Source organism: Poecilia reticulata, linkage group LG19, assembly GCF_000633615.1.
Source record: "Poecilia reticulata strain Guanapo linkage group LG19, Guppy_female_1.0+MT, whole genome shotgun sequence".
In the NCBI taxonomy this organism is placed as follows: Eukaryota; Metazoa; Chordata; class Actinopteri; order Cyprinodontiformes; family Poeciliidae; genus Poecilia; species Poecilia reticulata.
The window spans coordinates 1,675,309-1,691,112 of record NC_024349.1 but is presented as its reverse complement, the minus strand read 5'-3'; the positions used below and the strand labels follow the sequence as shown (position 1 = coordinate 1,691,112).

At 37.7% G+C, this 15,804-nt stretch overlaps 2 protein-coding genes across 4 annotated transcripts; both read right to left on the bottom strand.

Moving 5' to 3' along the window:
* Positions 1–992: 992 nt before the first annotated feature.
* On the bottom strand, positions 993–6,447 carry decr2 (2,4-dienoyl CoA reductase 2, peroxisomal). 3 transcript variants are annotated; one of them, XM_008436356.1, is made up of 10 exons: positions 6,246–6,447; positions 5,415–5,608; positions 5,247–5,315; positions 4,394–4,445; positions 4,175–4,310; positions 3,322–3,446; positions 2,650–2,743; positions 2,464–2,568; positions 1,501–1,738; positions 993–1,415 (listed from the first exon to the last, which is right to left on the bottom strand). In XM_008436356.1, exons 2-9 carry the CDS (start codon positions 5,510–5,512, stop codon positions 1,518–1,520), a joined length of 900 nt encoding a protein of 299 aa, XP_008434578.1. In that variant the 5' UTR covers positions 5,513–5,608; positions 6,246–6,447; the 3' UTR covers positions 993–1,415; positions 1,501–1,517. The 3 variants fall into 3 exon arrangements, with proteins under 3 accessions (XP_008434578.1, XP_008434576.1, XP_008434577.1); XM_008436354.1 differs by having other exon boundaries at positions 1,550–1,738; XM_008436355.1 differs by having other exon boundaries at positions 1,550–1,738; positions 5,415–5,513.
* Positions 6,448–8,664: 2,217 nt separating this feature from the next.
* LOC103481086 (retinol dehydrogenase 13) lies at positions 8,665–14,153 on the bottom strand. Its single transcript, XM_008436353.2, has 7 exons — positions 13,980–14,153; positions 12,956–13,074; positions 12,042–12,197; positions 11,864–11,968; positions 10,552–10,764; positions 10,354–10,455; positions 8,665–9,304 (listed from the first exon to the last, which is right to left on the bottom strand). The coding sequence occupies exons 1-7, from the start codon at positions 14,042–14,044 to the stop codon at positions 9,045–9,047; spliced, it is 1,020 nt and encodes a 339-aa protein (XP_008434575.1). The 5' UTR covers positions 14,045–14,153; the 3' UTR covers positions 8,665–9,044.
* Positions 14,154–15,804: the final 1,651 nt, after the last annotated feature.

The following is a 15,804-nucleotide window of genomic DNA, read 5'->3' as shown; positions in this document are numbered from 1 at the left end:
TCTATCCATGCTGCCCTAAACTTAAGGCCAGACCTTTGAAATTGTTCTGGGCCACCACTGAGTCACTATAATCACATCCAGATCATTGTTCATGACTTTCTTCAAATCCAATAGCTTATTTACAATAAGATTAAATAAATAAACAACAAAAAAACTGAATTTTCATCGTTTTATAATGAGCCACTGAGCTGCTTGTAGATGTATTTACAGCATTCTGGCGCCCCCTTCTGACTGTTAGCAGAACTGCATCACATTAAAACTGAGTCACATTTTAATTAAATTCCAGCTTTAAACTGTTTCGTAGATACCGGTGTTTTTTGTTATTTACCAGTTTTTAAAAAATGATTCAATTTCTACCCAACAATCTGAAGAGACTGGAGACAAGACAAGTTGTCATAGCAACAACTGAAAAGAAAGTTTTTTATTACTGAATGAATCAAAGGAAATGTTTTACAGTGCTGACAACTGGGTTGTTACTTTACATACAGCAACAGAAAAAAGAGGAGTACATTTCTGCCAAAACACTGAAAAATTTCAAGACCTCTAAGATTTTTTTTGAAAAGATTTTTTTGAAAAGTAGAAAAAAAACTTTTGCAATTTTAGATCGATCCCAGGATGTGTTTTTTTTTTTCAGGTTTCTACGTCTTTTTCCAGCAAATCTTTGACTTTCAAAACTCCGAAATTTTTAGAGTAATCTCAGAAATGTTCTTAAAAAAAGGGGGGAAAAAAAGAACTATGAAATTTCTGAGTTTAAAAACCAGCAAATATTCAACTTTTGAAACTCAAAAATTTTCCAGGACTCACAATTTTCGACGTTTAAATTTCCAACATCTTTTTAGAACATTTCTGAAATTAATCTCAGAATTTCCTTTTTTTTTTCCGATAAAATTTTTTCAAACTCTGGTAATTCAGAATATTTTCTAGAAAATATCTGAGATTAATCTAAAAATTTCTAATTTTCTTTGCACATTTTTGACATTTCAAAATTGAAAATTAAAAAAAATTGAAAACATTAGACTATAGAAGTTCTGTGTTTTTTCTATAAAATCTAAGATTTTTTTCTAGCAATTCTTTTCACTTGTTGAAGTCAGAAATATCAGAGGTTTTTCAAGAAAATTTCAGAAATTAATATCAAAATGTTTTAGATTTTTAAAAGCAAATTTTAAAATCTGAAACTCAGAATATTTTTATTTTTTTTCTAAGAATCATCCCATTTTTTCCTGAAATGTGCTCCGTTTTTAATCCAAACGCACAGTCATAATTCCTCATAAACGATACGAACATAATTTATTTGTGTTCTTCTCTACTAGAAACCTAAAGCAGCAGAAAAATGCATCATAAACATCAAACGTTGTCTAGAAATGTCCTGATTTCTCCTCATCACTTGTCCTTCCTCTTTTCTGGCGACCAGTAACCTGAAGGAACAAAAAGAATATAATTATCAGATGTTGGGACAGAATCAGAGCCGTTTCTCCACAAGCTGCACCTCCTCCTACACACCTGGTCAGGAGGAGGATTCACAGCTTAGCGCGTTTAGAGGCGGCTATACCCAGCAGCGCCGAGACGTCGTTGGGCGAGGTCAGCCACGCCCCGCCGTCCGCCACCAAGATGGCGCCCGTCACGTAGGAAGACGCTCGGCTGGCCAGGAAGAGAGCGCAGTGGGCCATCTCCGTCTTGTTGCCGGCTCGCTGCACAGGAACGCCCCGGAACGAACCTGCGGCCTCGGCAGCAGAACCGCCTGGGAAACAACGGAAAGCAAGTCAGGCCTGTTTTCTACGACGGCGTCTCCGATGGGAAATAAGGGAGGAAAAAAAAAACCTTTTACATAAAACAAGGGAATTTCTGATGTCCAAAAGTAAAATATTTGCAAGAAAGAACTCAGAAATGTTGAGATTTTATAACATTTTCCAGAAAAAAACGTGAAAATTTCAAAGTTTTAAAAGTTGGAAAATTTTTAAGAAAAAAAAATCTGAAATTTTTAGATTAATTTTAAATTTTTATTTTAGGAAAAACTACGACAAACATTTGCTTGACAATACGTTTAAATTTTTAGATTAATCTCAGAACAACAAGAAGATTTCTGAGCTCCAAAAGTCAAAGATTTCCACAAAAAGACTCAAAACGTTTCTGTGCTACAAAATTAGACATTTTATATGAAAAAACATCTGAAATATTGACAGTAATTACAGAAACTTTCTAAAAAAAAATTTTCTAAAAGTCGCAAATTTTTGACTTTTGAAATTCTGAGTTTCACAGGTTGGAAATTTCAGCTGAATAGATTAAAAACAATAAATATCTGTTGCTGACCTCATATGTCTAATTACTTAATAATTAAGCAGCAAAAATGGGTTTTAAATTGAAAATGTTGCTCATTTGTCCAAAAATTGGTTTATGAGTAAAATTGCCATTAATTAAAAAACTTTAATTGAGTCCCACCACTAATCTAATGGGTTAAATGTTTACCGAGTTTGCGGTAACCCTCGGTACCAGCGATGGGCCCGGGGGCCACGGCATTGACCCGCACTCCGCTGGGCCCCCACTCCACCGCCAGGTGCTTCGTCATAGCATCTAAAACGCAGCAGCAGCAGCTTCCTGTCATTTATTTATTCATCACATTCAAACAGGAAGTAAAAGCAGGAATGCTCCCACCGTTTGCTGCCTTGGCAGAGCCGGCGTGGACCTGCAGGGCCTGCCCTCGGTACGCCAGCGTGGCCGACACGTTCACCACGTTGCCGCCATGATCCTGGGAAAAAAGATGCAAGTTACAACACTTCCTGTTGTCATCTTTGTCGTTTCTGCCAGTGGTAACATCCGGTTGTTGATCATGTGACTCGTATGATGCAGGAAAAAAGTATTTCCATTGCAGTTTTGTGAAATAAACCAATTGCAATACATAATACGTCAAAACTTTCTATAGAAAAACAAGTTTGGGTTTTTTTAGCGTGTTTTTATTAAACAAATTTGTTTCAAAATTTCAAATTGTGCAGTTATATGATCAATGGAAACGCAGCTGCTGTCTGAAATAAAATCAGACCGAGCTTTTCCTGTTTCAGCTTCGTTAGAATTAACAAAATTATTTATATTTGGCAAAAACATTGTTTCCAGAAATGTTTTGCAACTCTTTGAATTCAGAAGTTTCCATGCGTTTGGTCAGCATCAGAGTCTTTAAAACTGGGTCCCAGTCAAAATGTCAAAATCTTCACTTCCTTTCTAATAATGGCAGATGTTTTTTCGTTGATTTAAAGTGAAATATTGCAGATTAAAGCACATTTTGAAGCATAAAAATGTTTTTGTGAAAACAACACAGATGGAGCCCCGTACCTTGAACCATTTCTCGTAAACCACCTTGCTGGTGTTGAACGTTCCCAGGGTGTCGATCTCCAGGACGGTTCTGAAAGCGTTGAAGGACAGAGCAGAGGCAGGACACAGGAAGTTTCCAGCAGCATCTGTGTTAAGATTTTAAGATTGATGTATGGAGGACCACAAGTGACATAATGAAAAATGAAAGCAGACATAAATATATATTTTGTTTTTCCTTGGTGAAAAGGAATGTGTGTGGAGAAGAAAAAATAAAATATATACTGCTCAAAAAAATAAAGGGAACACTTAAACAACACATTATAACTCCAAGTAAATCAAACTTCTGTGAAATCAAACTGTCCACTTAGGAAGCAACACTGATTGACCCGACGAGGGTCCCTGTTGTCAATCAGTGTTGCTTCCTAAGTGGACAGTTTGATTTCACAGAAGTTTGATTTACTTGGAGTTATATTGTGTTGTTTAAGTGTTCCCTTTATTTTTTTGAGCAGTGTATATACTTTTACTTTTAATTGTAATTATGTCAGTTTCAGTCCTCTATATTAACTCAAATATTCTCCATGGATGATCAGAAGCTCCTGAAATATTGGAAAACTGAACTTTGCAGCAATCTGATGGCTGCATAACAGATTAAAAACAAACATTTTTTTGTTGAGTTCATGTGTATTTATTTAATAATTTAGCAAAAAGGGCGTTTTGAAATGAGAGTGTTGCTTATTTTATTGATATAATTTAAAGGAGAACTGAGAGAAAATGAACATTCAGTTGAATAAAGTAGCTATCTGTGACCTTTGCTCCATTTTCCCGGTGAACTCTGATGCAATTATTTTCAGGTGAACATAAACAAATCACATACTGTTGATCAGGATGTCTAAACGGCCAAACTCCTTCAGCGTCTCGTCCACGGCGGCGGCGATGCCATCAGGCTGCCTCACGTCGATCCGCAGAGGGAGGCAGCGTCGCCCTGAAGCAGCCGACAGCTTCACCGCCGCCTAGAAAACATCTTCATGAAGTCGACACAGAGCTATGGCACATAGATAACACTCAACCAGAACTGGGCAAATGAGTAGAAAACCTCTTTCAGCTTGTCCAGGTTCCTGCTAGCGATCACCGTGTCACAACCATGTCTGGAAAAGAAAGACGATAAATAATTATTCAACTGAGAACATGATGTAATGTAAGGGGGAGGTGGGGGGGACTCCTCCCACAATCCAAAAACTGTTAATCAGTGGTGAGAACTGCTAGCTAAAAAGCTGATTGGTTCTTTAGCTGCAGCTACGCCTAAAGAACCAATAACAGTTTCACTAACCCCAACATGATATTTAGCATAAACTAATGCTAAAGCACTACAATACCATGGTATTTAGCAGAAGCTAAGCTAAATTGCTACATCAACAAAATATTTAACAAAAACTACCAACCCACCATCGCTAGCAGCACCATTGCTAGCTAAAATGCTAGCTGCACTAACTCTAAATTATTAACAATAGTTACGCTAATGTGAAAGTCTATAACAGCATGATATGTATTTGAAGGCAGTGCTAAAGTGCTACACCACCATTGTATTTAGGAGAATCTAATGCTAAATCACTAAATTCAACAATGGTGTTTACACCCAACATCAGTAGGGGGCAACGCTAATTGTTAGCAGTGCTAACCCTAAAGCACCAATCATTAGCTCCACTAAAGCTAAAGCGCTATGCCATTTTATTCAGTGGATGCTAATGCTGAAGTGCTAATTTCAACAATGTTGATTCCCATCATCACCACTAGTGGGCAGCGTTAACTAACGCACCAATCACAAACATCACTGGTGCCAATGTGCTAAAATAATAACAATATATCTAGCATTTTTATTTTTTTTGTTCCCGGCCTTTATTAACATCAGATTAAAACAAAAATCAGTAAACAGATGGGAAATCCTTCACCTCATGAAGATCTCAGCGATACGAAGTCCTATTCCAGATCCGCCTCCAGTGATGAAAGCAACTTGATCTCTAAAACAAAACATCTCTTTTCAGCAGTGAAACGAAAATACAGCATTTATCCAAGAAATCACAAGTATAGATGTAAACAAATAAATATTTGATGCTTGCTTTAGTAAATCTGGGCTGTAGATGTGTGTGTATGAAGCCAAGCAGTCGTCTGAATCAACATCTTCAGGAAGCTCTTCTCTTCTTCTGTGTTCTGCCATACTGGTGAAAAACCCCAGGAGGAATCAGGTCACCGTATTAGAGGCTAAATCCAGTTTATAATGTACGGAGGCCGGCAGATGGAAACACACAGCAAACTGTGAAAGGCCAGGAAAACATGCATGATTCAAACTCCAACAAAGAATTTTAAAACAGCATTTATGAAGCTCTGCTAAGTCCTCCAGACCACCAGGGGGAGTCCATCACCAAATCCTACCATACCAGAAACGGGAAAAATGGGATGAGAAGAAAGACGGAAGAAAGAAAAAGTGTGTTATACTTCATGTTTTTACAAAATTATAGAACTCCAGCATATTTGAGCATTTTCTGACTTCAGACTCCCCCTAGTGGTCTGGAGGACTTCCGCTTTGTGGAGCAAGAGCTTCCAGTATTTCATACTTGCTGTTGTTTTCTTTATTAAAATCTAAAGATAGAGAAAAATAATGAATCCATTTTCTTCCTATTCACAGTTACGCACAACTTTTCCGTAAATCCAGATAATTTTCCGCAGCAAAATGTAAAAAATAGGTGTGAATACTTTTCCAAAGCGTTGCATGTCCCTGCTGCTGCGTTCGGGTTTCCAGTACATCCCAGTTTGAGTTTAAAAGAATCACTTAATGCTGTTTATTTTGACTAAATTCTGGCCTCAAAGTCAAACATTTCTCTAATTTTGTTTCGGACATCTCTATAAAATGTAAATTTAAACTTAAGTGAGTTTAACAGCTTTTAACTCACTCTGTTCACTTCGGTCCAGTTAAAGTCGTTTCTGTCGGTTCGGTTGCTGCAAGAAATGAGCTGGTTCCGGTTCTGATTCTGGTTCTGTTCAGCGTGACTGAAGAAAAACAAACTAGAACCCAGATTTGTCACAGAGAACTTCTTCAGATCGGTTCCTCAGGCTCTGCAGCAGCACAACATGGACCTTGGACGTTGAACACTGTCGCCGTAATTCCACTGATGCATTCTGGGTAATGAAGTCTTTTCCTGTAATTGGTTATTTCTGTTAATAAAAGTCTCATTACTACGACGGAGTATTAAATCNATATATTCTTGTAATATTATTAATATTGCATATAGGAAAAAAAGTAGTAATACATTTCTGCTAAAAAAATCTAGATTAATCAGAATTTTGCTAGATGAAACTTGAAAATTTATGAGTTTGAAGAATCGAAAATTTTCTAACAAAAACTCAGAAATGTTCTAGAAAAAAAAGTGCATTTCTGACCTCAGATCGTCAAAAATAAATTAGAAAAAAAAAAAAATTCGAGATTAATCTCAGAAATTTTCTAGAAAATATTTTATTTTCTGAGCTGTAAAAGTAAAAAAAATAAAAATAAAAAAGTAGATTTTTGAGACTCAGAAATGGCTGTTTCTTCTGGCAAAATTTCGACTTTTCCATCTCAGAAATATCTAAGATTCTTCTTCATAAAACTCTGAGATTAATCTAAAAAAATGTGTTTTTGGCGGACATCTTTTTCCATATCAATCCCTGACACTGCGTCGTTTATTGATTTTTTTTAAAAGTCGGAATTAAAGTATATTTTACTGAAGCTTTGAGACGATTTGACTCTGAAACCCAGTGACTGTTTCTTTCATTTCCAGTAACCATCAGCTTCTCTCTGTCGGCACCGGAGAGTTTCTCCTGTAAACCGACACCGAACCAACCGATTCGGGTTTCCGGTTTCCGGTCGATGCTCACCGAACGACCCGTCGGGAGTTTCCGCAACAATAAAAAGCTCCGTGAAACGGAAACCGAGGATAATTTGCTCTCTGATGCGTCTGAGAGCATCAGGAAGATGAGGAGTTCCCTAACTGGATTTGCTGCTTTTAAACGCGTCCATATGGAGCTAAAATGGTGCTATAAAGTTTGTTTAAAAAATATATATCTTAAAAATAGAACAAAAAATATTTGAAACTGAAAGATTTTGAAACTGAAAACAATGTTTAAAAGACAATTTAAAAAAGATTTTAAACTGAAAAAGAAAATTAAACTGGAAAATTATTTGAAACTGAAAAAAAGGTTTAGATTTAAAGAAAACATTTGAAACTGAATAAAGTTTTAAACTGAAAGAAAACTATTACGGATGCATGGAACTAAATTGGGGCCATAAAGTTTCTTAAAAAGAATTAAACTAAAAAATACCTGAAACAGAAACTGAAAAAAACAAGTTAAAAAAGTACAAACTACTTCTCAGATTCAAGTTTTTTTCCACAAGTTGCATAAGCATGTTTTAGATTCAGAACATTCTTTTGAACCAACTTTATGGCCCCAATGTAACTCCATACAACCAGAGCAGAACTTGTTTTCTCTCAACTGTAGTGGCGATTGTTTGTTAAACCAAACATCCAACAAAGTTCCATTAAGCCACTGAGGCACTGGATTCAGTTCTCTTTAACGCAGGCAAAAGAAAGTTCAATATCCAAACGTGTAAGTTGTTCTTCATTATTTATTTCTTGACATCTTTGCAAAAGAAAACAATTACGGAGATAACTTTTCCTTCTACCTCTCTTGCACTGGTAAAAACCATAGGCCCCAAACCCAAATGCCTGTTGGTCCTTTACCAGGCTCCTACACTTATAGAAAGTGGACCAACCCACCTCACTTCCTGTTTGCTTAGAAAAACAATAATAATAAAACAAAAGATAAATAAAATCAACAATTATTAACCTACAAATAAGTTCTGTAAATAATACAAAAAATATAAATTTAAGGATAAGCTAACAAAATTCAAATGGATAAAGAAAATAAAGAATAAATAGCTCCAACACTCAACATTTTAATTCTTTTTTCCCTCCATGATGAACAACCAGGATCCAAACATCATGAGGTGACGAACCCAAATAAAAATATACTAAAATATATTTCACTCGTTTTAGTTTTTTATTGAAAAAACAGAATAAAAAATAAAATGTGCCAGGAGTATAAATTTCTACAATAATGGTACAAATCCCCAAAAAATCAAACATTATAAACATTAGAATAAATTAAAAATATTAAGTGACCTACAACATTCAGGGTTTTTTTTATTGTTGCAAATAAACATGGCTCATTTTACTAAATAAAAACTGTAAAAAAAGGTGAAGATGATAAAAAAATTATAGTTGTGAATATAAAATTTGCCAAACATGATGAAATTAATTGCCAGTTTTGAACAGCTGAGGCTTCATGTCATTTATTTTCAAGCAGCAGCATGTAAATGTTTGGCAGACAGGTGGCGCCGTAGGCCAACTTTATTTAACAGAAACTCCAACACAGTAGAACAGAGTCTCTGAACAAAGTGATTATTTTAAACATTCACCATCTTTAATTAAACTTTCTGCCTTTTTATTTAAAGGGGTAACTTTAAATACCACTTTACCTCTAAAGTCTGAAGTAGTTTTATTCTTACTTGAGTAAAATGTTTGGTTCATTTTGGTCGTACTTAATATTTTAAAAGAAAGTTTAGTTCTTGAACTACAGTTGGGGTTACAAAATAAATCCAATGGCCACAAAATGGCCCCTGGGCCACAGCTTGTACCCCCTTGTTCTAAGCGAAGCTAATTTCCAGCTGGTTCTGGTTCTGTGGGTCCGGTTGTGGCTTGAGGCGGCGTGTCGGCCTGCAGGCCCACCAGCCGGCTGCTGACCTCCCACAGCCGCCGCGCCGCCGTGTCGTCCAGCGCCTGCGGCGCCGGCTCCTTCTCCGTCATCACGTCGTAGTAGCGACCCGTCACGCCCGCCATTTCCTCCGCCACGGCCAGAAACACGCTGGGCTGGGCGCCGAGCTCCGGACTCTTCACCAGCATGGAGAAGAACGGGCCTGAGGAAGAGGACGAGGAAGAGGAGGCTAACAGCAAATAGTCTGATTATTTTCACCTATAATCAGAAATATCATCACATTTTGTTAGGATTTCTGACAACAACTAAACTTAAAGTAGTAAAGTAGTGGAAACTAAAATGTTTTCAGTTTAAAGTGAAACTAAACCCAATATAAAAGTTAAGCCCCGCCCACAGAGTTTCCGAAACATTCCACCAATGTGGGCTAAGATATGGCGTGGGTGTGGCTAAGGGATTATATGGGCGTGGCAAAGAGACGATGTGGGCGTGGCTAAGAGATTATATGAGTGTGGCTTAAGATATGATGTGGGTGTAGCTAAGATATTATAAGGGCGTGGCTAAGAGATTATGTGGGCGTGGCCAATATACGGTGCGGGCGTGGTTAAGATATTATAAGGGCGTGGCTAATAGACTATATGGGCGTGGCTAATATATTATACGGGCGTGGCTAAGAGACGATGTGGGCGTGGCTAAGAGTAGGAAGGAGCTGAGGGGGTTACCAAGGTTCACTGCTGCCAGTTTATCGTCTTTGCGGCTATATTTAGCAACTTCTCAGATCCACCAGAGACGAGCAACAAATTCAGGAACAGTTTTAAAACTTCGACAAACGACAACTACAGTGACTTTTTTTTTTTAAAGTGACCAGTGACAAATCTTGTTGCTTTTTTCAAAGAGCATCAAGTGTCAAATGTGGTCACGTTTTCAAAAAAGCGATTAGCAACAAATCTAGCAACTTTTTTAAAATAAGCAACTAGTGACAAATTTAGTTCAGACCTAAATTCAATTGAGAACTTGCATAAAGACGTTAAATTTTCTGTTTAGATTTTCAGTTGTAACTGCACTGAAAAGTTCCTCACAGGATCCACTCCAAAAGTGTACTCCACACTTTTCAGATCTTCTAGCGATTTTTAAATACTTTTGGTTACAGTGATCTTTACTCATGGCTGTCAGATTGTCTGAAAACAGATGCATGCCACACTTTTCAGATGTTTCTCTATTAAAAACCTAATGAACAGTTCAGCAGAGACTCACTGAGGACGGTGGTGGAGAACTGCGACTGGTGCAGGCCGGTGTGTCTGCCGAGGTCCGTGGCTACGACCCCAGGGTGCACGGCGTTCACCGTCACTCCGGTGCCTTTCACACACACACACACACACCTCAGGTTAGAACACCGCGCTCATCGCAGGCCGGACCGCCTCCCACACCGAACGCAGCGGCCGGCGGACTCGCCTTCTAGCCGCTTGGCGAGCTCCCTGCTGAACAGAACATTGGCGAGTTTGCTCTGGCAGTACGCCTGCTTCGTGTCGAACTTCTTCCTCTCCCAGTTCAGGTCGTCGAAGTCGATCTTTCCAACGATGTGGGCGAGCGAGGACAGGTTGATCACACGACTGGGGGCGGAGTCTTTCAGCTTCTCCAGCAGGAGGTTCGTCAACAAGAAGTGGCCTGGAGGAAGTGAGAGGCTTGGAATAGGTTTACAGTTTAAGAGAGAGATTTTTTACTGCTAGCAAAAAGGCAATAAATCAATAAAATGCATAATAAATTAAAACTCAATCATTTCCACTTGTATGTTTTATTGTTTGTCTCTTTTTACCAGAAGCTGTTGGATAAAAGTCTTCAGTTTGGTGCTTTGGTCTCAACTAGCCCTTTTCTGGAGGACATTTTTGTTTATAATTAATTTTATTTAATATTCTGTTGATTTATTTCAGATATTTTGAAAGCGTTTCAATTAATCAGGTTCAATCACGTTTACTTGTACAGCGCATTAAATAAAAAAACAAGATGCATTCACAGATTAGAGAAACAAATAAACATTACATTTTGTTGTGTGCTGTAATCAATAATCAGCAATACACATCAGATATTCAGTCAATGTTCCAGTGGTTTAATTTAGGGGACTAAATGTTTTCAGAGTTAGCAAAAATGCTAACTGATTCTGTTATTAGCACATTAGCAGAAGTCTGCCGTCCAGTTCCAGAATGTTTGTTGGAATGTAAAGTTCATTGATCTTTGAGAAAATGTTCATTGTTGATGCATTTTTAGCCGTTATATTACTGTAAAATGGTCTCAAAACAACAATATTATCATTTACTGCAGTAACTTCTGGGACAATTTATCACCCAGCAAAAACTTGTAGTAAAATCACTCGAGTAACGTTTTTTGAAAGAATGTACTTTTTAGTACACTGAACTTTTTTACTTTTACTTAAGTAAATGTAATTGAGTAAAAGTTACTACCCAACTGGGCTTTTTGGCTAGTGGAGTTAGCAAACACCATATTTAAAAAGAGTTGCACTGTTCTATTTTGTTTGATAAAATGAAATATTTGGAAAATAAAATGCTGGAAAATATGAGAAAATTCCCCTGAGAAAAAAAAAAATCTCCCCTGGTTTTTCTCAGTAAGTGGCTGAGAAACACAAATACACGCCACACTTTTCAGATTTGTAACAGTGAAAATGTCTAGAAAACTCTTTTATAATGCTTTCTCTGCGTTTGTTTTGCGCTTTTAACGGTGCAGCTGGATGAAAACATTTATCGGTCTCTACCTAAATGGTTCACTCCCAGCTGCATGTCGAAGCCGTCCTCCGTCTTCCCCGCCGGACACCGCATGACTCCGGCGTTGTTTATCAAAATGTCCACGCTCTTCTCCTCTGCAATAAAAACAGCAGGTTCGTTAGAAACTCCGTCTCGTGTTTCCAGCTCTGACCTCGGTTTGGTTTGCACCTTGATTGATTCTCTCTGCGAACTCTCGGATGGACTTCATGGAGGCCAGGTCCAGCTGGCACGCATAAACATGCGGGTTCAGCGTCTTCCCTCGGATCTCCCTCGCTGCCGCTTCACATTTCTCCATGTCGCGGCATCCCATAATGATCCGGCCCCCTGAAGAGGCCAGAAACTGCGTCAGAGGCCGCGTTTCCATTGCAAATGTCAATAATATTCCACTAATGTTGGGGACTTCCGGTTTGACCGCAAGGTGAAGTAGTCGCAGTTTCTTCTTCTTTCCCATTATTGTGGATCGCGCTTTCTGATGCTCCCCTTTAAACTATTATTATTATAAATAAATTCGCTACGTGCTTGTGAATGAAACAATATTCATCGTGTTTTAGTAGAATCGCGACCAGTTAATGAGACAATGACCAACACATCGAAAAAAAGACGAAGTAATGGCTATGCTAGCGGCTATGCTAGCAGGCCACAAAAAAAATCAATGCGGTGTCGTGAAGCTCGAAACAAATATTCCGCTACTTAAAAAGAAATTGCAATTTCGGTATTTCTGGTAAATAAGAAACGTAATTAAGATCACATGTGAATAAGTTTGATCACATGATAAATCATTAAACATAAATAAACATCGTCCTTCAACTACTTCCTGTTACAGACTTCTTCATGGTTTGCGACAGTGGCAGAATCCACTGTCGCAAATCTGTCGCAAACCTCTGGTGACTAGAGTGATGGTGAAAAAGTGTCTCCATTGCGGTTTTCAGAAATACACCAATTTTGATACGGCCAAATAATTAAGAAAAAAAAAACACCTGATCAAATGTCAAAACTTTTTAACCAAAAAACAAGTTGTTTTTTTAAGCACAGCTACTAGCAAGAAACACCAAGAATAAGTAAAAAGTGTTGCGTCTCCAGACCTCTGCTGGCCAGCTCCCTCGCCGTCTCCTTCCCGATGCCCGTGTTTGCGCCGGTTATCACGACGGTCTTCCCTTTAATCCCTGCCTTGCTGGGACAGCGGCCCCCAGTCACACGGTTCCTGGAAAACCAATTAAAATTCACCTTTTACACTCAAAAACACATTTTCTCAATCTTTCGTGGTGTACCTCTCTATTATATAAAAATATATAGTAATAAGATAATAGTAATGACAGTAATAAATTATGTCATAGTGAATTGTACAACAGCATATTGAGGCCATTGTAGTCAGAAAAAAAGGAAGAGTAGATTTCTGCCAAAGAACTGAGAAATTTTTAGATTCATCAGAAATTTTCTGGAGAATATAGGGAAATTTCTGAGTGTGAAAAGTAAAAAATGTTATGAAATTTCCATTAGCATCTCAAAAGCTCAAATTATACCTGAAATCCAAAAAGGAGGAAGTTCAAATTATCCATGTCCTTTGCTTTTGCTGCATCCAAATGGAGCAGCAAAAGCAAAGGACATGGATTAGCAGCACTAGCTAATCAGCAATGTTTTATTTGTATAGCACAAGGCAGCTAACACCTTATGGTTTAATCCAGGACTTCATGTTGTGGAATTGTGAGCTGCTAGCGTTAGCCTTCAGTCAGAAGCCTCCTGAGATTCACTGCAAGACTGACTGCTACTGGAGATTCTGTCTGCCCACAACGTCCACAGCAACTTTTAAAAGGTACTTAGATGATATTAGTTACAATATCTAATATTCATTTGGGATAAGTAAAGTTTGGGATACATGTAAGTTTGTGTCTGGACAAAACAAAATGTTACTGATCCTAAAAGTCTGGCTATAATCACACAATCACACATTTACTCTAATATTCGGAATTATAATGCTTTCTGTGGCTACAGAACCTCTAATTCTGCTACAACACAGAGAAAAGGGCAACTATAGGAGCTAAAATAATAAAATGTGACAGCAGGTTGTGTGTAAAATCAGTTCCAGTCGCTTTATTCTCAGTTACTCACTTGATTAAAACGGCACTTCCGGCCACCGTACCGAACACGGAAATCGGTATAACATATCTGCTCATGGCTGCGGAGAAACGCCGAAAACCCGAACAGTTAAAGAAAGTTTTAACGTCAAGCTCACATCTGAAAACAACACAACAGAGCAAGGTTACGACAGCAGCCTTTCTACGTCATCAGCCAGCGCCGCAAAGTGGAACTATGGGAAACGCAGTCCTGAAGAAGCTGAAAACTTATGCTAGTTCTCTGTTGTTTAGAACGTCATAAAATAGAAGTTTATGGGATGCCATCACAGTCAAAAATCAACAGCAATAATTTTCATTACTTAGCCAGTTGCTATGTCATTCAAAGTTGCAATTTAAATAAGCTAGCAAGCTGAATATTTAGTTTACAAATTAAACATTTAGATTGCTAACTAAATATTTAGTTTCTAAACTAAATATTGTATTTAGTTTGCTAAATTATTCGCTAATTAAAGTTTGAAACTGTGACACTTATAAACAAATGAACAACATGGTGAAAGTATGACTGAAAACTTTACCTCCAATTTTATCTATTATTGTTGTTAGTTTTCAAATGTGTGACTTTATGAGTAAAAGGGGTATGAAAGGTAGAAACAAATTTAAACATTTCCTAGAAAAAAATTTGAAATGTCTGATTTTCAAAAGTCAAAGATTTTGCAAAAAATAACTCAAAAAATTTACATTACTCTCCGAAATTTTCTTTAAGAATTTTGTAATTTCTGAGTTAAAAAAAAATAAAAATTTGCAAGAAACTGGAATTTTTAGACCAATCTCAGAAATATTCTAGAAAAAAATTGGAAATTTCAGAGTTGCAAAAGGAGAAAATTTTCAACTCTTAAAATTTCAGAGATTTTTAGGTGGACATTTTCTCCTTTTTTCTCTTTACAACGATGCTAATATGTTGTTGAACAAAAGGAGAAGATTACGCTATAAAATGGATCAATTTCAACTGTTTCTCTTTCCTGTCCTGCATGGCCGCCATCTTTAAATCTGTATCGACTGGTTTCACTTAAAGCTGACCAATGGCGCCCTCTTCAGGACAGAGGCCGAAATACAACAGTGAAAAAAGGTCCAAATTAACGCTATTAGTTAATAAAATGGATGGCAATTTAATTCACAATTAATTGTTTGCATCCCCAGTACCAACAATTTCATCCATGATGGTATATTTTGTACTTCTCTGTAATTAAAAGCAAAGCAGAAGTCTATAGTGGAAATCTCTTCTGTGTAAGTAGTTTCTGTTCTGGTGCAACTGGGACACAGACTGACAGAACCTGGGATGAAACAAGGACGTCCTTCATATGCAAGAGCTGGAGGAAGCTGGTGGCATACAAACGTAAAAACTGGGACAAGAAGCTGCTGTCTGGGAAAAGAGGAGAAGAAAATAAACCTGGAGTCTTACAGGTGTGTGTGTGTGTGTGTGTGTGTGTGTGTGTGTGTGTGTGTGTGTGTGTGTGTGTGTGTGTGTGTGTGTGTGTGTGTGTGCGAACCTTTGTGCCAGTTAAAGCACACACAGCTCTGCTTTCAGGATGATTTATGACTCTACTGTTTGTAGAATAACCTGCAGGAAACTTCTGCCTCACATGACGCTCCACTCTGAAAAGCACCTGCATCTGATTGGTAGCTGGCCTGGTCCGGGTCAGGGGTGGCCTAGTCCAATCCTCCAGAGTTACTATACTACCCTGAAACTTTTAGATGCCTCACTGCTCTATCTATCTATCTATCTATCTATCTATCTATCTATCTATCTATCTATCTATCTATCTATCTATCTATCTATCTATCTATCTATCTATCTATCT

What these genes read in the sequence shown, in the direction of transcription:
- LOC103481086 (XM_008436353.2), bottom strand. Translation starts at nt 14,044, where the DNA reads ATGAGCAGATATGTTATACCGATTTCCGTGTTCGGTACGGTGGCCGGA. An exon ending in GAGGGAGCTGGCCAGCAGAG is followed by an intron (nt 12,198 to 12,955) that starts GTCTGGAGACGC and finishes TGGCCTCTTCAG; the next exon opens with GGGGCCGGATCATTATGGGA. An exon ending in GCTCGCCAAGCGGCTAGAAG is followed by an intron (nt 10,456 to 10,551) that starts GCGAGTCCGCCG and finishes TGTGTGTGAAAG; the next exon opens with GCACCGGAGTGACGGTGAAC.
- decr2 (XM_008436354.1), bottom strand. Translation starts at nt 5,512, where the DNA reads ATGGCAGAACACAGAAGAAGAGAAGAGCTTCCTGAAGATGTTGATTCA. An exon ending in TACAGCCCAGATTTACTAAA is followed by an intron (nt 5,316 to 5,414) that starts GCAAGCATCAAA and finishes GTTTTGTTTTAG; the next exon opens with AGATCAAGTTGCTTTCATCA. An exon ending in CTCTGCCAAGGCAGCAAACG is followed by an intron (nt 2,569 to 2,649) that starts GTGGGAGCATTC and finishes GCTGCGTTTTAG; the next exon opens with ATGCTATGACGAAGCACCTG.